The sequence below is a fragment of the Stegodyphus dumicola genome, chromosome 7 (assembly GCF_044657685.1).
Source record: "Stegodyphus dumicola isolate Sdum_Otavi_A_Nest chromosome 7, ASM4465768v1".
NCBI classification, from domain to species: Eukaryota; Metazoa; Arthropoda; class Arachnida; order Araneae; family Eresidae; genus Stegodyphus; species Stegodyphus dumicola.
Genome location: NC_140774.1, coordinates 186,170,521 through 186,193,997, shown reverse-complemented (window position 1 = coordinate 186,193,997; position 23,477 = coordinate 186,170,521). Strand labels below are relative to the sequence as shown.

The 23,477-nt window shown below is 34.0% G+C and overlaps 1 protein-coding gene across 2 annotated transcripts in view; it reads left to right on the top strand.

The window, feature by feature from the left end:
* Positions 1-23,046, top strand: part of LOC118200062 (ABC transporter G family member 20-like) — a 204,062-nt gene extending 181,016 nt beyond the window's left edge. For both annotated transcript variants that reach the window (XM_035371986.2, XM_035371985.2), the window contains 5 exons: positions 3,987-4,057; positions 4,301-4,389; positions 8,763-8,939; positions 12,247-12,333; positions 21,445-23,046. In XM_035371986.2, coding sequence (XP_035227877.1) covers positions 3,987-4,057; positions 4,301-4,389; positions 8,763-8,939; positions 12,247-12,333; positions 21,445-21,656 — 636 coding nt within the window. In that variant the 3' untranslated portion in view covers positions 21,657-23,046. The remainder of the gene's footprint in view (positions 1-3,986; positions 4,058-4,300; positions 4,390-8,762; positions 8,940-12,246; positions 12,334-21,444) is intronic.
* The last annotated feature ends 431 nt before the right edge of the window (positions 23,047-23,477 follow it).

The following is a 23,477-nucleotide window of genomic DNA, read 5'->3' as shown; positions in this document are numbered from 1 at the left end:
CTTCTCTAAGCCCCGTGTTGTACATATGTGGTGCACGGGGAGTCTGTATGTTCTCAAAGGAAAGCAAATTCTGATGGCCATCACACTGGAACACGGTCAGAGGGTCTTTCACCTCTCTTTCCTTACCATAAATTATTCCACAGGACTTTCAGCTTGTCAGTAGTTTGAGCGCCCCCATGCCGCTCAGACACTGTACGCTTACAAACATCAGTACCTTCTCCAGGATTCCAACACAGGCCCATCGATACGAGAGCCATCTTCGCCAGTCACCATACTGAGGTTCTCATTCTTAAATAATGGCTACTGGTGAGAATGTTGCTGACGAAAACGTTGCGAATAAAACAAGGTAAAGGGAAATGTCACCGTACAAAACGTCTCGGCTGTTGGGGAGAGAGCTCCAAAGCATTAAATGGCAAAAACATCGCAGATATATAGATTTCACGTGTCTAAGACATTCAGAATTCCATGAAACAAGTTTTCGGGACTGCAATATTTTGAGTACAGCGACCTCTTTCCAACGCTTCCAGATGATTTTGGTCTCCTGTAGAGGTAATCGTCTTACATGATGTTAATTTATGTTCTCAGAAGTACTGATTGTCGTCAGAGATGGTCGTGTCATCTTGAGGTGGGAGCTTACAAGAAGTATGCGTTTTAATTGGTAGACAAAATCTAAAATCCAGCTTTATTATTTAGAAATATGCCAAACATTTTTAAAATAAATGTGCTAAAAAGTACAAATAATCACTTTCTAACCCAACGAACCCTCTCGGAGTGATTATCCTCGAATGATGAGACGATCTCTGAAAATTACAAAAGTCATGTGGAATTGTTAGAGCCGTCTTAGAAAGTGTTTACTATCCGCAAAATATTGTTTTTGTAGAATCATGTTTCACAAAATTATGAACCATTAACAATTCCTAAAATTCATATTTCTGCCATGATTTTGTCACTGGATATTTTGCAACTGGTCATATTTTACCACGTTGGATTGGATGACGAGGCTGTCAAAGTCCGTAATTTTGTCGTTTTATTTTCTACCACTATGTTTCATATTGCGATGTTTCAGAAATTTTCTTCTTGTTTATTTTTTCTTTAGCACTATGTCTTGTACGATGATATTTCCTCGAAAACATTTTTGTCCGAGATAATTTTGCCCTTATGTTTTCAGCAAACACCTAAATAACAGGAGTTACATGGACTTGACCCTGTTTATAGTAAGTATCTGAATATACACTAACGAGCCAAAACATTATGACCATCCTCACATTTTTCGATGAACTCATCTGGATGACATAGAGAGCGTGTGATTATGTGGGAATGATATTTAACTGCTGCTGGAGAAGATAAAGAAGCATTCTTCCACTTACTTTTGCGAGTGATGGAAAAGGCTGCTAATCTAAGCTAATTTGATAGAGGGCAGACTGCAATGGCCGGAAGATTCGGAACAAGTATCTCGCAAACTGCATGGGTGGTGGATTGTTCACGATCTGCCGTTGTTAGCATATATGCAAAGTGTATAAATGACACCGAAACAAGCCGTAGACACCAAAGTGCTGGATGTCTACGCTTCATCAAAGAAAAAGCACGTTGGAGACTCTCTCGCTTGCTACAGCAAAATCGGCCCCAAACAGTGGCTCAGCTGACAGCTCAATACAATGCACGTCCAACTGCAAGTGTTTCAGCACATATAGTTTAGAGGGCACTGTTGAATACGGAACTGCGCAGCAAACGTCTCACTCGTGTGCCTCTGTTGAATAAGCGTCATTGTCAACTACGCCTATAGTGGTTCCGGGAACATCGAGACTGGATCATGGTTAAGTGGAAGAAAGTTGCCTGTGCGAATGAATCACGATTTTCCATTCATTACGTCGATAGTCGCAAACAATTTTTTTTCTATCTCTCCCACTGTACAGCAGGGTATGCAAATATACTGGTGGTGGCGATATTATGCTTTGGGGGACGTTCTCACGGCCGGCTCTGGGACCCTTACTTGGTGTAGAACAGACCATGAAAGCTGGACTATCTGAACATAACTGCGGATCAGTTGCATTTTACATGGCATCTTTCTTCCCAACTGAAAATGGAATCTTTCAGCAGGGCAACGGCCCATGTCACAGAACTAGAATTATGTTGAAGTAGTTCGAGGAACATAAAAATGAATTCCAAATAATGTCCTGGCCACCTATCTCGTCGGATCTTAACCCGATAGAGCACATTTGGGATGTCATGGAGAGGCAGCTCAGAGCTCAAATACCACCATGTCGAAATATCTCGACTTTGCGTGACCGCTGCTTAGACATTGGGTACAACCTGTCTCCATTCATCTACCAAGAAGTCGAGATGCAGCTGTTTTGTAGGCCAAAGGTCGCGCAAAACGTTATTGAGTAAGTGGTCATAATGTTTTGGCTCTTCGTTGTATATATCTGTGTTACTACGTGACACATGTTATGTGTGTTATCTATGTGTGTTACTACGTGACGCCTGTGTGACTACGGGCTAAACTTGATCGCGTAACTGAATGACATTAACGGATGTACTTGCGTTGCCTGAGATGTATTCATCGATTCTCATCGTACGTAGAAATCATCCGGGGTTGGTTTAAGGTTTGGATGGCGCATGGTTAATCTCTCAAATAAAACGAAGGATATTGGCCAAGCAAGAGGTTAAGTTTTTGTAGTACTTTAGTAATGAATCAAATATAGTGCATATTTCTAATTGTAAAACTGTTTTTAAATTCGTATATATACCATTGTTTGATGCTTAATTTAACTAAAAGTTTGCTTTGTGTAATAGTAGATATTTTTATAATTAATGAGGTGAAGGCGTTTTGTGTTTTCAGTACTTTTAGGAATAACATAAATTTGTAATTAATTGCTCAGAGTAGTATTCGTGATTTTAAAATCTATGAATTTCATGTGGGCTTAGCTACCACTAAATATTAGACTAAAACGTTTTCAAAGAATAAACAAAATTTGTAAGGTTCTTATTTTTAACTAACCAGTTATTAGGATTTGGATCGTCTGTTCTTTTTTCTGTATTCCTCACCAAAATACATTAGTTTGAATGTGTATTTAAGCTGCGGCTGTTGGATCCTGAGAGATAGAGTGTTTGTGGCATGCTCGCTACGTGGTTAGATTCTGCCAGCTCTAGTTAAATGTAACTATCTTAGCTTCGCATCCTCTCGGAGCCGGTAATTTATTGGTGTATTTAATTATGGCAAAGCACACTAGGGCTATCTGCCTAAGAGGAGGGATGCCTTTCGTGGAGGACTTTCTAAGGGAAACTGGCTCGTATACACGTTACACATGGGGAAAACCACGAAAACACCCATGCAGCCAGCCCGTTCGCGGGATTCGAACCTCGGACCGAACTACCAGTGTTCAGCGACTTTACCGCTCGGCCGCTGGTGGGCCGGTAATTTATTGAGCCAGCTTTAGAGCTTGGTATTTAATTGTATAATATTTGACTACTGATTAACGTTTAAATTTATTAACTATTCTTATTTATTGACATTGCCGGGAGCTGTGGTTACTGCAGCATAAAGTCGTGCTTTGTTAAAATAAATAAATTGTTTTAGAACTTTCGTAAGATATTTTTTCTTTCTACCTCAGATATAGAAATAACTTGCCACATGTCTGTTAGGGTTGTAGGACTAAAGTAGCAGTATTAGAACAAATGTAACCTCATAAACTTCAAAATCTAGCTACAAAATCCTAATCAACTAGGAATAAATACCAGCATTTTAAATAATTTTTAAAATTTAATTTTTTTGTCAAACGGGACAGCTTAATGCAGAATAATTTGCTTCTGAAGAAAGTATAATTTTACTTTGTAGCTGCCGAAAGTGCATTTAAAAACTCTGTTTGAAAATGAAGTAAAAGAATTTATTTTTCTATTTTTTTTTTCAGGTTAACATACACCTTTTGCTTATATTTACTTATATCATTACCTGCATGCCTTGAATAAAATTATAATGAACATTTCAGATAAAAGAACCTATATATGGAAAGTTAAAACCCAATTTTACTGAATTCATGGCTCCAGGAATGATATTAGGGTAAGATGCATTTTTTAACGTTTACTTTTTTTTTTTTTCCTATTTTTCTTCAATTTTTGATCATTACAACTTTTAATATCGTAAGCAAATAATTCGAATATGCAATTTTATTATATTTCAACGTTAGAGATATTTATTCTAATCTCAGATAAAATTATATACATTCAAATAAATGTGACTGTTTTATTTTCGCAGTTGCTATTGAATTTTTTAGCTTTAAAGTATTATTTCTTTACTTTACAGAATTACATACATCATGGCTGTCGGTCTAAGCGCTATGTCTATTATCATAGAGAAGAAGGAAGGTTTACTGGATAGATCTTGGATTGCTGGTAAGTTATTATATACAGAAAAGAGATAAGTTTGAAAAATAACTCGTATTTCTTTTTCTTGTTCGCAAACTACTGGCGTTGCTTTATTGGGATTTACGTACATATTGATTTGCTTATATATATGTCATGTAAAATCTGAATTTAGCTTTGAAAATACTTTAATTCTTTTTAATTTAGGATATTCTATTTTTCACTTTCTTAGCTTAGTTATATCTCAATTTGTATACATTTAACTTCCAGTTATCTGAGAGCGCATTATTTGTGAATCATCAATACATTACCTTATTTTTTTGAAGTGATACTTAGAAGATGATGAAAATTTTGTTGCTTTTTTTGGAAGAAACTCGGGATATTTTTGATGCATTGAAGTCTCATTATTAAGGTTCAGAATTCTGTTGGAAGCTAGCAGCTAGTTTCGAACAGCATTCTCAACCTTAATAGCTAGCTAGAACCTTAATAGTTAGAAGCTAGCAGCTAGCTTCTAGCCACCCTAACAGCATTCTTCTGTTAGAATCGGTAGAAGAAAAACAGTTATTCCAGATACTCTAAAGTATGAAAGATCTACCGATGAACAGGACTAATTGCCTTGTTGAAATAATTTCTGATAATCAAAGGTTTTGGAGAAAACAAAAAATTATGAAAGCTATAGAATTGTTTTAAAGCAAAACATGCAGGAAGAGGCAGCAAAAGAGACAGAAGAGAAATATGAAACAGCCCTAGATTATATGGGTTAATAAACAGAGTTCAAATTCAATGATATCATTGTAACATTTGTTTGAAGCTATTTCTACTTACTTACTATTTTAAATCTCTCACCTCTCATATGTTATTTAATATCAATGATGTGATTTATCACTGATAGCTTAAGTAAATGGTGAGAGCAGGCAAACACAACTAGCTAACTTTAGTTTATTCTACTTCACCATTTGCGAGGGATAAATTAAATTGTTACTAAACAAAATTACCAGTCACCTGAATTAGATAGCGAAATTAAATTGGCCTATAACGGTTTCTGTATTTACAAAACTATTAGAAATAAAAAAATCAAGAAATTAGAACATAAATAGGCAACGATCGTCATCAAAGAAGATGTTTGAAATTACGACCCCGGATCCTGATGCAAGCCTCATGTCTCCGGCACATGGACGATCTAATGTTCTGTAAAATACCGAGCATGTCCCAGACATTCCCTGCAGCTGCCACGATGCATGCAACAACTTCCTGAGCACTTCTAACGAGTATTTCGTACACCAACGTCTTAACGTACTCCCAGAGGAAGTACTCAATACAAGCAAGGTCTGGTGATCTTGCTGATCAATGAACCGGAATACCCCTGCCGATTCCATGTTGAGGTACGTTTTGAATGTGATTTCGATGGGCCTTTGATGACAATGGGCTGTCATTGTTCTTATTTCTTGGTTCATGCTGCACTAAGACTAAATAAACGTATATTCTCACCCTATTTGTGTCCTTCCTTTCTTGTGTTTTGTATCGTTACTACCACGCCAGGAAAGTGCCACCGACCATGCACTGGTACGTGTTTTTCCATCGTCTAGGTGTAGTCTATCTCTCCTGAAAGTTTGTAACCGATTTGCTGAAACACCCTGTTTATTTTGTAAGCAAGGTTACAGGCTACAAGTAGGCAACTAACAGATAGCTCAAATCTTAACTTACCAACCAAGCTAGCGTCTTGAGATTCTAATTCCTTCTCGAGCAGGGGCTTTACGCTAATATGCAAGCGTGTTGAGCGTACAGCCAAACACACATACGGTTATGAACTGTTTTTCCTGTCTTTGTACTAAACTGCTTGCCGCTCAGATCTCTATGATTCTCTACAATGACCGAGTCCGTGACGAAATGAGACCTACAGGAAAGATATAAATTAAACTTAATTTTTTTCAGTAAAACTCAACTATAATGCTACATAATAATTTTGCCCAATTCATCTGCAATGAAATTACCGTGGCTTTCAAAAAAAATGGAATGTCCAAATGTGAATTTTATTATTAATGTAATGAAGCCTTACTTTAAGACATACACTGAGTATCATTTCAGTTTTGACTTTTGACATTTGCTTTGCATTACTCGCCGGTTTATTGAGTCCTTTTTGGAATATTTGCTTCTTCTGTAATCTAAGCATATCAATATTTTAAAATCTCCAAGGCATTATTTTTTTACGTACCCATGTATAAATACAATTTTACCGGTCCATTTTTTGGATTATCTGTGTTTTACATGTACGTATAATGTGCGTTAAATAATGCGGATAATTCAGAGTCCTATCTTTTTAATATGCAAATTCTAATTAGCGGTATTTTTTCTTGCTGTATCTGTTTCTAAATGACCATCTGGAGGTTATTTCTAAGACCTAATGTTTAGGCGAAATAACATACTTTTCTGTGACATATTTCCCTTTTTCTTAAGGATGTCTTAAGGATCGCTTGGATGATGTTATGGTAGAGAGAGAGAACAAAAAAAGGCTCGAGATTTTTTACAGAATTAATTTTAAATTCTGCAATGGGAAATTAAATCACTACGAAGAAATTTATGTCTTTCTCCTAATCCTAAAAAATGGGCTTGTAACCGTTCCTGATTTTATTAACTATGATGGATTCACCCTAGCAACGAGAGTAGGGTGCCCTCTGGTGAGTAGCCAGGAAAACCATCAGTAAAGGCCAGGTAATGAACCTCTTAAGTTGGTTGTATCTAAGAGCTGTAAAACTTAGTGTAATTTAATGCTCTATAAAATGCTCTGTAAAACTTAAAATTATATGTTATGTCCGTGTGCAACTTAGTCCTTGTACTCGTAATAAATTATTGTTACGGGATAAAGGACTCATTTACGATCCCACACAAAACGATTCCGAACAGGCTTACAATATTATTTTGCTTCGCTAATGGATAGATGAGTTAAATAACAAAGAAAATATCTGTAAAACTAAACTACCTGCTTGCATTTATTTTATAATATTAAATGCTTATTTCCCGACTGGACTCTTTAATGCTTCTATAATAAGTCTTTTCAGACGCAAAACTTTACGCCTCGGTATGAATTGACTCCATTTTTATCAATATGAAACACTAATGCGGATATCAGGTTTACCTTTTACATCATGAATGTTTTAATATTAATAATATGAAATTATCTTCAACATGAGAACTAGAAATATCATACATATTTATGGATCTTGTTATTGTGTTGTACTTCCTTTGCAACTGCCTTCAACACAAGTTATGGAGTTAGTCAAATGCTTTTAAGCAAGCACATAAGTTATGAAACAAAACAACTTCATTCACTACAAATTCTACTTGCATAACAGAGTTAAAATCTAAGCTCTAAATTTTACATGATAAGCGTAATTTAACTTTCAGCTGTGAATTCATCACTCAGCGCTGAATCTTTGATTAAATAATACTCGATCTTCACTATTCCAAAACTATTCGCTTTTTTACCAGTGGTTAAAACTGCTGAACACTGGAAATTCAACCGGATTAGATCGCAGAAGAGCAGGCTGGCTGCAATGTTAGTTTCGTTTTTTTATTCGTGTGTAACATGAAAACAAGCCCTTTTTCCCTTAGAAAGCCCTCCACGAAGGTATCCTTGCTTTTAGGCAGATAAATCTTGTAGGCTTTGCGATATTCGAATAATCTAATCCAAACTAGTGGCTTCTTTATAAGTTCATTTAATAGCAGAAGTTGTTTTCTGCAGTTACAATAAACATAAAAGGAAGAGTGTCGATCACTAGAATAAGCAGCAAAAATTTATTTCAAGGCAATGAATTAAATAGCTGTAGCGTGTGTGTGTTTTTTTATTTAATTTCTTATTTATTTAGACTCCAGACTATACGGACTTCAAATATTCACTTATAGAAATGCTAAATTTCAATTTTTGTAGCTGATTAAATTCATTTTTAATAAAACAACTGAGCTGACATTTTCACCTTTTTCCTATATTAGGTAAAAGTAATTGAAGTCACACGCTGCATAACTTCGACGAATTTTTCAGGGCCAATTTTTACATACTACAGTATGAATATAAAAAAGAGGTCAATCAGCTGCATAACTTCGACGAATTTTTCAGAGCCAATTTTTACATACTACAGTATGAATATAAAAAAGAGGTCAATCAAAATATTCGTAATAAAGAACGTGTATAAAAATTTGAATTTCATTTTAAATATCAAGCAGTATTCTGAGGGCATATCTTAAATGATTCATTACTTAAATTATAAACGTAAATTCGCGATCCACCTTTTGATCAGAAATACTTAATCGTACAATGGTTTGAAAATCCTTGCATGTTAATCAAGTAAATATAAAAACTCCATAATTTATGTTTTAAAACAATGTATTCATATAGTATTTATTTTCAGGCGTCAAGTCATGGGAAGTGATGTTTTCTATACTGTTTACATTGTTTATCGTGATGTTGTTCCAAGTGGCACTTGTGCTTCTTTTTACTTTCCTTGCCTTTAACATCCCATCACACGGCTCTCTTGTCTGGGTAGTCATTGGTGTTCTTCTGGTTGGTTTGGAAGGCATGTCTTATGGTGAGTTAATTTTGACTTTACACGATATTTTCATATTTGATATTTGGCAATTTGAATCTTCTGCGCAGCAACCAAAACCTGTCCTTGCCTGTCAGAACTTTGAGTCGCTTCACTTCAGAGTTCAATAGTAACTTCAAAACGAATTACTTTATGAAAGTGTTTGTAATTAAGTTTTCTCTGCCTTTTTAAAAATTGGATATTGATAATTTTCAGAAACTTTTATTACTTTATTTTATATTTTGGTCAAATGCCAGTTACATTGGCAGTTAGGCCATTAAACTTCTTCCTTGCCAATAGCGCTGAAATCTACAAGAAAAATTTGTCAGTGCTTCACACTCTTCCAAATGTTCCGCCGTCATTTGCTGTCCACTATTACATAAAACACACAACGGCGAATCAGCTAGTCAGATGCGAAATAAATGATTCTGTAGACAGTCATGTTCCTTTAATAGTCTAAAAGATGCAGCCGCAACTGTTCGCGGGTGGTCAGAAACAAAAGCTGAGTTTGTTGAGAAAACATTCCAAGGCTCGTCCTTACAAGTCCGAGTGGCAAAATCTCTAAATTCTTTTGATATGTTTACGATGTCAGCAGCTTAATAGAATGAAGGCTTGTGCTCGTTTGCGGCTTTTTCAGAAACGTAGCCCCTTTTTTCGCAACCATAGCAATCATCTCATTCCCATAAATACCGCAGTGTGAAGGTACCCATTGAAAAGATATCTTATGTGAAAGTTCTTTTATGACGTCCTGACACTGTTGAATGCATATGTTATTTTCCGAAACTAACGATCCTGTATTTCTGGGGCAAAATTTGCGCAATTTTTGTTAACTGAAAAAGAACTTGCCTACATTTCGGTCTTTTATTCAGTTGTGTTTGTTATCCTTAGAGATCCGTTTGTTTATTTTTACTATGTGCCCTGCTGTGAGTTGTGTTTAACATTTTATGGTAACATTAAACAGTGTATCAGATCAGATTTAATACAGACAAGGCAACTTATGAATAAAACGTATGATAACGTTTGATAAATTCAGTTTCAATCATCTACCTAACTGCACAACACGTATGGTTAAAAGCAAGAGCATTTTCATAACATCCTTTTAAATTAAGGTACAATAACACGACGAACAAATATTAATTTAGCAGTCAAGAAACAAAAATCAACGTTATATTTTCAAATTTTCACAAGACTAGTTTCGATGGTTTTACCGAACGAACAATTTTTTGGTCCCCCCCCCTGCTTTTGCAGCTCATGATGATGGTTCGGTATAACCATTGAAACTAGTCCTGTAAAAATTTGAAAATATAACGCTGATTTTTGCTGTTTGACTTCTAAATTAATCCTTTTAACTATTTAGCTGATCTGGTTTTAGGGGGAAAAAAAAAAAAAAGTTACTTTTGACAATTCACGGCTCTGAACTGAGTAAAAGTACCATTCTTTATTGTTTCTGTGTGAAACTATTAATGACTGCTTTCATGAATTTTGTGCATTAAGTATATTGAAATAAAGTATTATGAGTTTAATTCATAAGACTTAATTAATATTCTACTAGTCGAAGTTTATGCTCTCCAAGAAAAGGAAAATTTATGTTTCGGAAACGTCCTCCGTCTAGCTCTGAAACTCTTTTTACTTCTTTATATGAAGTACAGTCAAAAGTCGTTAGTCCGGACTCGTCGGGACTTCGGCGATTCCGGATTATCGATTTTTCCCGATTATAGATCATCAATTTAAATCGCGTAAGATGGCATGCAGAAATTCTAAAATTAAAAATATGAAACCGTAATTTATGAAATAAAGAACAATTATGATCTAAAGGGTATCAAAATTTACAAAAAGAAAAAGCTTAATATTTATTTGTTTACTTTATTAAACATTTCCTTCAATGTAAGTTGTTTAAGTTGCTTCGTTTTATGTGATAATCTTTCTCTTTAATTCTATAAACAGACATAATTTTTTGTTCAGTTACAAAGTTTCGCTGTTCAAGTCCCGTTAATTGCTGTGCCGAGAATACCGACTAACGTGTCAATCGAAATTTTTTCGTTTTCACTAACCTCTCTGTCACTTTCTTCATGTCTTTATCCATTTTTTGCTGCAATTCCACTTTTTGTTTGATGGACATCGAAACATACTTTCGTTTTGTACGATCCTTTGGGAGCTCCAGATTCGGAAATTATATTTGACATAATTGAAAGTTCAAGTTTACTTTTATAGTATTGCTCTTACAGTCTGCCAAAAAAGCCAGATCCAATTCGAAAATTAAGGAACAACGCAATCATCAACATTAACTGAAATAGATAATTAGATAATTTTAGCTTATACCGTTCGTTATACATGAAACGTGCACGCGAAAACATATTCTGCGCTTGCGCACACGCAAATGGGCAGTCGTAAGAGGTCTTACGCGCACGCGTAAACACCTATGCGCATGTTTTAACGCGGCGCATGCGCAGAAAGTTTTTAGCTTTGAAGTCCGGATTATAGATTATTCCGGATTATGGGTGTCCGAATTAACGACTTTTGACTGTATTGCAATCGCGAAAAATTGGTAGGGAAGAAGTCCTCTCCTTTTCCTGTAAGAAGAGGTGGTAGGGAAGAGGTCTCAAGTCTGCACGAGAGGACTTTCGGTTCGCTATATATTTAGAATGCTCCAATGCCGCAAAGACATTATACATTTACAAACATCCATGCATTTTCTGTGAACCCGGACCCTTCGTAGCCGTAATAGGCTCCCCTGACCCCTGTACCGTTTGGGCGGCTCAGACGCCCTGCATTTGAACCTTATAGTGAAGTCTCGCTTCAAAAGACATTATTTTAACAGCCAGTGAAGAAAGAGATTCAGGAAAACGGTAACCCAGATTCCTAAATCTCATTCCAGATGATGATGATGATAATAGTAATAATGATGATATAGAAATTATCCAAATATAGAATGACCATAATTATATATCGAAGTCTATGAAGTAAGAATACTGTTTTCTTCAATTTTCAATTTATACGACCTTAGTCCTGGAAATTTGTGGACGCATTTGTATGTCTAATATCAAAAGTCAGGTAAGTACTGCATGTGCCATATTTTTCAGGGACTCCGAATAGCTCTAAATTTCTCTTGTTCAGATTTTTAAAGACTACAATAGCATGTAATAAATTAACACGTTGCTAATCCAATTTATCTTAGAAATGATAAGAAACAGCATTCATGCTTTTTATCATCAATGACTAAGAATTTAATGCTGGATACAAAGTTCGTATGACTAATCAGATACACCAAATAAAGTTATTTTAAGTTGTTTTCTCTTTCTTTTCTTTCAAGGTCTCTTTATATCAGCGATCTGTAATGATGAAAACATTGCTGTCATGATAGCGATGGGATCCTTCTATCCAAACCTCTTACTAAGTGGTAAGAAATTAAAATCTTTTTTTTTTTAAATCTCTCTTGTTTATAAATTAAACTCAGACACGCAGAGGAAGTTGCGCGCAGTAATCATTTCGATTATCAGCATTTCGATGAGTAGCAACTTTGAAACGTTTCACGATGAATGAAACTCCTTTCCTATCGGCGACATATTAGTAGAAAAATAAAGTCGTGGTTTAAAAAAGCCAGAGTGAAGGCGTGTGGTTTCGAGATTATATGCTTAATCAGTGCACACACATATGCTTAATCAAAGTATATGTTTTCACAGAACACTGGTTTCATTGGTTCCTAACAGAGAAAAGATAAGTAACAGTAACCTTGTAGGGATTTATATTTATTTTAAGTAATAATATAAAATTTTATTTGATACTTTCCTATAAGCCTTCATTTCCCTAATTGTCAGTGCCAGAATAGTTCAATGTTGTAGCGCGCGTGAACGAATGCAAATTTTCTATTTTTGAATGAAGTAGTTAAAAGCCGAGTTTCGGTAGGAGAAAAGAGAGAGTTAGGCTCTAGCTACCGTCTCTGCCGTAGGTACGTTTGCTCATTGCTGGTTCAAGTGGCTTAATTGCATTGCTTTGCTGCTACTAGCTTAGAAGGGGGTTGAAGTTCGGGACCTCGCTGAGCCCTGTAGGCTAGTTGTATCGCTTGTTAAACATTTCAACTTTTAATTTCAATTATCTGACTTTCAGTTACCGTCCAAGTAGAGGCGAAGTTTGTTAGCGTCGAGTTGACGCATTGTAAATTTTAAGGAGTCAATAAAGGGTACGTGAATCCTTTTCCTGTGTAGTTTCCTGCTACTCCAGTATACAGATAGAAGGCTCACCAGCGGCCGAGCGGTAACGTCGCTGAACACTGGTAGCTCGGTCCGAGGTTCGAATCCCGTGAACGGGCTGGATGCATGGGTGTTTTTGTGGTTTTCCTCATGTGTAACGTGTATACGAGCCAGTTTCCTTTAAAAAGTCCTCCACTAAGGCATCCCTCCCTTAAGGCAGATAGCCCTCAAGTGCTTTGCCGTAATCTAATAAACCTATAAACCAGCCAATATACAGATAGAAGTTAACCCACCTGTACTCTACAACCTTTTAGTTAACTACTTTGCACAAGCTATAATACATAGTAACATCTATTACATCTCACTCAAAGTATTTTGGCAATAATTTGCTGATTCAAGCTTTTACATAATTTTCTTTGTAGTCGGAGCTACTGCAGTGCCCTCTATGAGGGATCTCAACCGCTAAGAATACATTAAATTCAATGATGTTCATAAATCTCATTCTCCATGTCTTCGTCATATGATCTGAGAAGAGGCATAATAGAAGATTATGAAATCTGAAATGCTTTATTGTGATAGAATATGCTCATCAAATGACTGCTGTTAGAAAGTTCTCTGTAGAACTAATTTTTTTTCATTCTGACCTTATATAAGGGTTTACATATTTTTTTATATTTTACAGTTGCTGGTTTATATCATAACTTTTACATCAACAACGACAGAATACATGAATTTTGACGTTTTGCATATTCCCTGCTGCAAACATTATTCTGAAAAGTTTTGAATGTTAGTAGATTTTATTTTGAGATTAATATCGTAAATACGAGGTATGTCATACAGAATAGTTCCAGGAAATTGTGACAACATATTTGACATACTTGAATGGTCGCTGATACCGAATTTAAGTCTTTTCAAATATCAAGTCTAAATAGCTCTTCAAGCACAATCCTTCACAGTAAGAACTAAAAGGAAACAACTTGGATTCAGATGAATGTGCCCCATGAAACAGTCACTCAGTATGTACTAGATTTGTAAAACAAGTAATTTCACAGTAATTGTGATGGTTGTGTGATTGATTTAACTTTGAAATGGTATTCAAAGCAATTTTAAAATTTTTTCAAGCGGATTTCCTCAGTTCGTTTTTTTATTAAGTACAGTAAGACCCCGCTTAACGCTGTTTCGTTTAGCGCTGTTTCGGTTTAGCGCTCTTTTATTTCAACCCGGGGATTCCATGAAATCGCTCGCAGCATACGGGGATTCCCCGGAATATTATGCAGCGATAGGTTTCAAATACATATCCGAAAGAGTGTACTTGTATTTCTTGTTTGGTGCGGTATTGTACAGACATATTTTGAAGGGGTAACTGTGGAAGATGTCGAAGAAATAATTCAAGAAGCAGCGGCTAGTCTTTCTAATGATGAGCTCAAGGAATTAACTGAACAAGAAGAAAACAAAAATGTTGACAGCAGTGATTCAGAAGAAGAGCAAAAAGAACTTTCGATGGCGTTTGTAAAAAGGAGTTTGTCTACCATAACTGAAATAATGGATCAATTCATTGAAAATGATCCGAATTTTGACAGGAGCTCAAAAGTAAGGCGTGGTGTTAGAGATGCTCTATCCGTTTATGAAGAACTTTTAAGAGAACAACGCAAAAGGAAAAGGCAAACAACATTAGATGCTTTTGTCACAAAAAGGCAGAACACTGAAAACGCGGAAGGCTAACTAAATATGACTGAGAATTTTATTTTTATTTTTTTTTAAGAATATTCGTTTTGTTATTTATATTTTGTTTTTATTTTTGCAAGAAATAATAATGTGGTATTAATTTGGGCTTTAAGAAATAAATGTTTGGTTTTATTTTTATTAAAAAACATATTTTTTAAATTTAATACCTAACCAATTTCCTAGCCATCTTCCCCTAACCCCAATATTTACATGTAAAGATAGCCTCGTTTAACGCTGTTTCGCATTACGCTCTACTTTGATGGAACGTATGCCCCGCGTTAAGCGGGGTCTTACTGTACATTCAATACAGTTAAGGAAAATCAGTCATACTTTTGAAAACAACTGGATTGTTGTTTCAAAATTTAATGAAAAATTTAATTCTCACCTTACAGGGATACATTATGCATATCAATTACTGTTTAAGTTTCTCATTCATTGATTACAATCCTTCAATATGTGCATTCTAGGCCCCATTCATCAGATATAGATTAATCACAAATTCGGCGTATAATGTCGTTTTAATAGTCTATAATGACTGTTATAGGACACGATGCGTTATTGATCTGAATGGATATGGGCATTGGTGATATGTAAAGACTACCTGTAACAAAATTCCTGTTGCTGTAAAATCTGGGAAATGGAGAAAGGTAGAGACAAAGGAGAAGGACGTTGTATAAAACGTGAACAGTACGTTTGATCCAAGGTTGTGGAAGAATAGAACTTAGAAGCACTTAAATTTTGTGTTGATTTTATTCATTGTATTCAATGCAGCAACCGGGTTAACTATTAGATTATACTATATCACTCGCGCAGTTTCTTTTTAACTCAGCAAAGTTTAAATGGGAAAAAACTGTTGTTATTGAATGACAAAAAACAAAAAACAAAAAAAAAACTAAAATCTGAAATGTTTCAGATTTTAAATTACGTCCAAAGGGGCGTTTTTTAACATTTTGTGTGTTACCTTTCTTTATTAAATATCATGTTCCTCGCACTTAAACCATAAGATCCAGTGCAACAGCAATATCGCAAAATAGTTTTAAAACGAGCATATCTTTAGAATTTCCGATACAGAGACTCACGCGCTGGAGATAAAAATGTTTTTTCTGCACAACGTTGCCATTGCTCGCTTTGAAATCCTTGAGTTTGTTAATCAAAAATTCGTCAAAGTTTTAAAAAATAGGAAATCGATCATAAAGCAAATTTCAAATTTCAAATTTGGTCTTCCACATGCTCATATTCGTTGGAGGATTACGTTATTCAAAATTCGATGACTCTATGTACCGTTGTTTTATCACAATACGAGAAATATACAGACATTTATGCAGATTTTTCATTATTTAATTTCTTCAAATATAATGCAGGACTCTAACATTTTGTGGCAACAGTTTGAAAAGTGAACCGACATTTATGAGTCCGACGCAAAATGCCAAAACGAAACTAATAGTCCTTCGGGATTCAAATCCCTTTGGACTAAAAATACATTTTTTTAACTATTACTTCAAATAAAAGAACACCTTGCAAAGCTCTTTTTATAAATTTTATATAGTTTCATGGGAGCAAGAGAATACTAGTTCTCTTTCAAAATTTTCAGTTTCATTCTAAAATGTTTTCCGAATATAAGAAATCATTAATATAATGAACGTTCCCTGTAGTAAATCATTGAAATTATTTATGTCTAGTTTATGCTAAATTAGCTTTTTTTTTAACCTTTAACAAGAAAATAAGTTAAAATTTCATGGAAACAAATCTGCGGAATGCTTACTTGACGTAGTCTATAACTATGATTCTGAATATTTAAGTCCATAATTTTTACATCAATTGACAAGAATGTCAAAATGAAACAACAGTACAACCAGTTGCATAGAATGCATTATAAAATTTGTACTGCTCGATTTTAAACTATTCAGCACAAACTATTCAAATTATAAAAAATGGAATATTTCAGGGATTCTTTTATGTCACTTAAGAAATTAATAACCAAAGATTATTGTAAATATCCTAGTGGTAAGAATGTAAAATTTCTCTCTCGGGAGAATTATGAAATGTTCATGTACTTATTCATCTTTATTTAAGAGCGTATAGTTTTACTCATTTATATAAAAGCAGAAATCGTCTCTTCTTTCAATTAATTTCATGTCATCCGAACATACTACCCGCTTATACACTCTGCCAGTGGCGTAGCTAGGGTGGGCAGAGTCGTAGCTAGGGTTTTCAGCGCCCAGGGACAACTGAAGATTTCGCGCCCCCTACTGCTTGCCAATGATGGAAAACATTTAATTCTAAAGTGTCGTAACATCAGTTTGGCGCCCCTTGGATTCTGCGCCCGGAGACAGATGCCCCCCTCTAGCTACGCCCCACCCTGGGTGGGGCACATGGAGGTAGGAAGTAAGAAGGAGTCGCCCTAAACAAGTTTTTCCGTACCCTGCTCTGAAGCACCGGCGATCCCTACGTGGTGACCAAAACATTGGGTCATTTACCATTGAGTTCTATGGGATTTGACGCGTTCGGGTGTAAATATTTTGTAATTACGTCGCAAATATACATATAAATGTATATATTTTCTTTTTCTACAACACTTCAGAGTCCTAAGTATATGAAAACAACATATTTTTAAACAACATTTCATTCTGAACGGAATTAAATGCTATACTTTTCACAGGACAGTTTTCTCAGAATGGTTTAATTTGAATGAAATATTTTCACAAGTTTTCGTTAATTACATTAGAAAAAAAAATAAGGTAATTCGATTTTATTCGATTAAGGTACAAAAATTAAGATCAAAGTTTATTGTATTATTAATATTAAAATTATGCATTATTTCTTTTCTATTTATAGAGCTTCTTCCTAAAATACTTTCTTAAATATGACATGATTTTTTTGGCTTCTTTTAAATCGAAAAATGTAAGTCAATTTATAATTAATGCTCTATTCGGTTCATTTTAAATTAGAGAATTATTAGGAATTAGCAAAATACTTTAAATAAGTATTTCGCTAATTCCTAATAATTAAATAGGTATTAAATAGTATTTGACTTTCTCTGAACATTTCTGAAAGGGAATAAAATAAGTTTTTTTTTTTTTTTTTAAGTATTATTTAAAACTTGTAACTGAGTTATTATAAAATGTAAAGGGAATAATTCTTTTAATTATACTTATCAAATTTTTTTTTTTTTTTTTTACCCTTCATTTCAACAATACATATTCCAAAACTCTTTATTACGTTCTTAAGTGCGCATCTCATAGCATTTGCTTTACAATACCTTTTAACGGATTGCTTTCCAATACGAACAATTCTTGCTTAAATAGTTTTATAACGTATTTGTCAACAGGATTTCAATTTATGTTTACAATTCAATATGAAGGTTATTATATATTTAGATAACATTTATAATCATTATAAATTAGATACATTTAATCATTAGATTTCTTCACAGTACTTTCACAGTTGTTTATAAGTGGATAAATTCTTCATTTCAAATACATTTATAAATCATTTAATGAATATTTAAGTATTTTGTCAAAGGCAGATACATGCTTTTTGCAAGCACATACATAAATACCCATACATATTTCCTATTTATCATTTCCGGCATGTGCAAATCTTTAATTTCTGTGCATTCACTATATTTTTCGTGTAAAGTAATTTACACTAATTTAGCATACACCCGAAAGTTTTACATAAAAAATATATATGAATATAATTTGAATGAAAATTATAAGTATTATTTTTAATACCCACTCAAAGGTCAGTTTTTCTTCAAAATTCCTCCACGACGGCATCTCTCTCTTTAGGCAGATAGCCCTTGCATGCGTTACTCTATTTAATAAAAACTTAATCTGACCTATGTGCCTAATTAAAAATATTTTAACATACGTAATTTTATATTTATATTTAGCCATCAAGTTTCAAACTTTTCAAATCTTCTAGAAAATAAATTTTGGCAGATCTCTTTTAGCAATTTTCTTAAAATCTATATTTTTGTAGTGCAACAGCTTAGAATTTTATAAAACAAATTCATAATCAAAATCGCTGTTGTTAGTTATCGAAAAATAACCAAGATGTGATTTTTGCGTAAATGTCAGTAAACTATACAAATTGCTATTATCCATCCCACTATGAATGTTTCTTTCATGCGAGAGTGTCCCTTTTTCGATTTCTATGGAACTGTCGTGTGTCGAAATACTATCAGAATCTTGTCAAGCGAGCTTCTGAATGTAAACAAACAACACCCCGTCTGGTGACCCAAGCTTCAAAGCAGTGCTTCACTTCTAGCGCGGAATGGCCCCTCCTCCCGTTCCTACCTCCATGGTCTGTCCCCGGGCGCAGCATCCAGGGGTCATCAAATAGATGATACACATTTTAGAATGAAATGTTTTCCGTTCTTGGAACACAGAAAGGGGCACAAAATCTTTAGGTGTCCCCGGGCGCTGAAGACCTTAGCTACGCCTCTGCACTCTGCGAAGTAAACTAGTTTTCATGTGCCAAACTATAATAGTTTTCTTACCACTTTTCTCCACTATTTTTTAAGTTTCTCTTTTCACTTCCTTGTACGAAGTAAAGGAAGTTTTGTAGCCGCGAAAAATTCTGCTGCAGGTCCCGCGACACCCTTGGGGGTCGTGACCCACAGTTTAAGAAACCTTGGAATAAAGCACTGTTTCTTCCAAAACGGATTCTCAAATGGATTTAAAATGGGTTCAGAAGGGAATTTTTTTTCTTGACGTCTGTACGTATGCGAGACATATACGATTATCCCTAGAACATTCAAGTTTTGAATATCAGATTACTGTAACATCTAGTGGTGCAGCTGCCTTTTTTATCGCAATCGGCTCAACCAAACGTGTATAACCATCTTCTTACCCAGCGTGGTGAGCTATGCTTTTTTATTCTTATATATTGCTAAAATGTGCATTTTTTGCTTTAAAAGTGATGGAATTACGTTGTTCTTATGTTCCAGTTAAGTTTTTTATGCTTTTAGTTAATCTGCATGCAACAGTTGTAGAATTATCAACAATTTAAAAGTTGTTTAAGTGCTACTAAGCCTAACGAAGCCTCCATTTGTTCACATTTGGAACTCTTAGTAAAATAGTGAATTCAGTTTCTGCACCAACTTCAGTGTCTTTTTGCCGAGTGGGACCAAAAGTAACTTTACAAATTTTGTACACTGAAAAATCTCTCTTCCTGCCTGCTGGCCGAATTGCTTGTTTCTGAGTAAAAATCCTAATTTTAATTGTAAATATTTTTTCTTAACTGTTTTTATCTGTATTTAGTATTTTAGGTTTTCCTGTATTTCACGATTTTTAATTTAGATGTTTTAAGTTTTTAGGTATTTTTGGCGAAGTGGGAACTGATTTAATTGAATGAGGAATATATCTGTAATGAAATTCGAGGTAATAAGTTTAAATGAAATGCAGAATAGGCCGTACAAGAAGTCACGTGGTGTTCATATCAGATTTTTTACTAAGCAGAATTAATGTGTAATAGAAAACATTCTGGTCAAATACCTCGATCACTTTTATTTATTGTCACTGTGCATCTATTTGCACAGTATATCACTTCGATATTTAAAACATTTTGCTCTGTTATTTTCTTAACATTTTAGTTATGATCCTAATGAATAGAAGGGTGTAGAAATAAGCGTGAAGTAATTATACTACGTGAATATAGTTTTTATGAGTAATTAAGAAGATTCGGCTGCCTATTAAAGAAAAATTAATTTTTAAAGATTGAGCTGACAATGTTGTTTAAATAATATTGAATTATAAAATATTTTTTGCTTACTTCACTGTTTGTAAGATATTGAAAAGTTTTGCATGATTTTTGTTCTTCAACGGAAAGTTGGTTATTTTTTTATTAGGATAATAGTTGTATTAAAGGATATAGCTTATTTCATTGTAATTTTTGGTGCTACTTTGGTAGACGGTTGCACGGATTTTGGCAATTTTTCTTTTGGCGAGTAATACGACTTATGGTAAACCCATTGCTGGATAAGTTATTTATGGTAACCGATACTTTGTTGTCATTTTATTTAAAAAATAATGCGTTTTATTATGCATAAATTCTGTGTTTTAAATATTATTTATCGCTTCTAAATATTAAAAATCAACTTCATTTTGCATTTTTATTTGAAATAAAAATTTTGTTGTTTATAATATTTTATATAATTTTATGTTGTGGATGATGTAATCAATGGCGTCACCTTACTTAAAACGTAATTGGTTTTATTAATATCTATAAATTTAATCTAATGTTTTAAACATTATTTATGGCTGCTAAATATTAAAATATAATTTTGCATTTGTTTTAAAAATGATTTTATTATGAACTATCTATTATGGTTAATTTATTTATTAGGATAATTAATATTTGTATTAAGGGATATTGCTTCATTGTGATTTTGTTATACGTAATAACTTTTTTTATGAAGTTGTTCTGCAGAGTAAAATTCTATGCAGTTTTTAAATTTAACGTTTTGTGTTCCCTTCATCCATTTTTCCGGTACATTTAAAAGCCAGACGAAGGCTGGCAGCAAGGCTGCTAGTTGAATTATAAAATATTAAAACTTTCATTGCTCTTATGCATATTTTATATATTTTCAGGAATCATATGGCCTGTGGAGGCTATGCCCTACTACTTACGACAGCTCAGTTACTGCCTACCTCTTACACTTATAGCCAATACAATGAGATGTGTGTTATCCCGTGGATGGAGCATCTCTGACAATGGCATATGGGATGGTTATTTAGTGGCTATAGCCTGGATTGTACCTGTCATCTTGATCTCAAGCTTATTTTTCAAGTTTAAAAAGTGACGAAAACCAAAATAGTGTTTAAATAAGTGTTTGTTTCAAGGCCATATCCAATAATTTTATCTCCAAGAACAAATTGGTGTATCTGGATTACAACTTTCATATGCTTTCAGTAGTACGTGTTTAAAATGTAAAAGCTGAATGTTGAAAGGTTTTAGACAGCTGAAAACTCTTGTAGTTTGTTATTCTACAATAAGAATTTGGAATCAGTCGTGAACACCAGAATGAGTAATTTGGAAAGAGAAATTTACACCAGTTTTTATCATGTATATTTTGTATATATGTATATTACATTACATGTTATATGTTATCTGATCAACTTACGGGTCTCGCGAGGTTTTAAAAACTTCTTCATGAGAAAGTTTAAATGCTATTTAACTTAATTATTGCGTATTATATTGTAATGTTGCGCGCTTCCAACATGCACGCAACAATAGTGGTGACTGCTATGAACTGGAAAGTATACAAAGTCTTGAGAAGGGTTTAAATCCCTTTTTATTCAACTTTAGAAATTACAGATGCGTGCTCTTGACGCTCACAAACTACGCCGCCCGGCGGTAAAATAAAAATAAGAAACTAAAAAGGGATAATAACAAGTGACTAACTACGAGGCTGTCTAAACGTAACTAACCTAACCGCGTTCTAAGATACCGCTGATAATTCAGCAAACTTCTGAATATTACGTTGAAAGATTTAACAAACTACTGAGGCAAGCACACAGGCCGAAACGCGTGGTTCTTCACTTTCTAACTAGCCACCTCCACGCTCGTGAAGCAAGAAAGCACACTTTCGAACTCGTTTCCCTTCTATTTAACTCAGATTACTTCCGCTGACAATTTGAATCCTTGCGCGTTCTACTAAAATTTACATACTCTGGCATTGGCAATTCCAGGGGAAAGTAAGGCTTGACAGGAAAGATAGTTTAAACTTAAAATAAATGTTAATTAAAATAAAAATAAACCCTACAATATGCGTATGCAGTTACTCCTGAAACAAAATTAAAGCTCAGTGCCTATTACATTGGAAATGAGATTTATAAAATTATATGAAGTGTATTTATTATATTTATAAAATTATGTGAAGTGTTGTTTGAAATATTTTTTCTGAGCAGATATTTATAACATTCCTATTTCTACCTTCTGATATTTTAAGAAGAAAGAAGAAATTGCTTATTAACCAGTATTTTCATATATTATATGGCATGCCATGAAAGTCATAATATTTTATAACATGCATATCTGAGTATAATGAACTCATCGTTATCAATTTTCCAAGCAAATCAAATGCTTTAAACGAAAGTATAAAAACTGTTACAGTTAAAAGTACTGAAATTTCTTCTTTAAATACCTCACTGTTAATTAAGCTTTTTAAATAAAATATGTTCAAAACTTTCTGAGTTATTGTATTGCCTCTAAAATTATTTTATTTCCAAATTACACCACACACTGTTTTGATAGTCTGCGCTGAATGTATATAACAAAGCCTCATTAAAATATAATTGTACTAGTTTGAAAACAAACTTAAACAAAACTTGAATACTTTTGTTAAATAGCAGAATAAAAAATTTGCAATCATTCTAATTAATGCTCATCTAACAGAAAAAGGTAGTATTTGACCCTTTTTTCTACACTTAACTATTTATATTTAAAATAAAATGTACAAAAAATGCCTTTCTACTTTACACCGCTTAAGATTAAGTTAAATGCATTAAAGAGGTAAATAAAATTAAATCGGGGCGGCGTTATACGGTAGATTTTTCTCCAATAAAAAAGCTGAATATTGGTATAAGAAAAAAAAGTTTATTGGGCTATTTAGCGATATTAC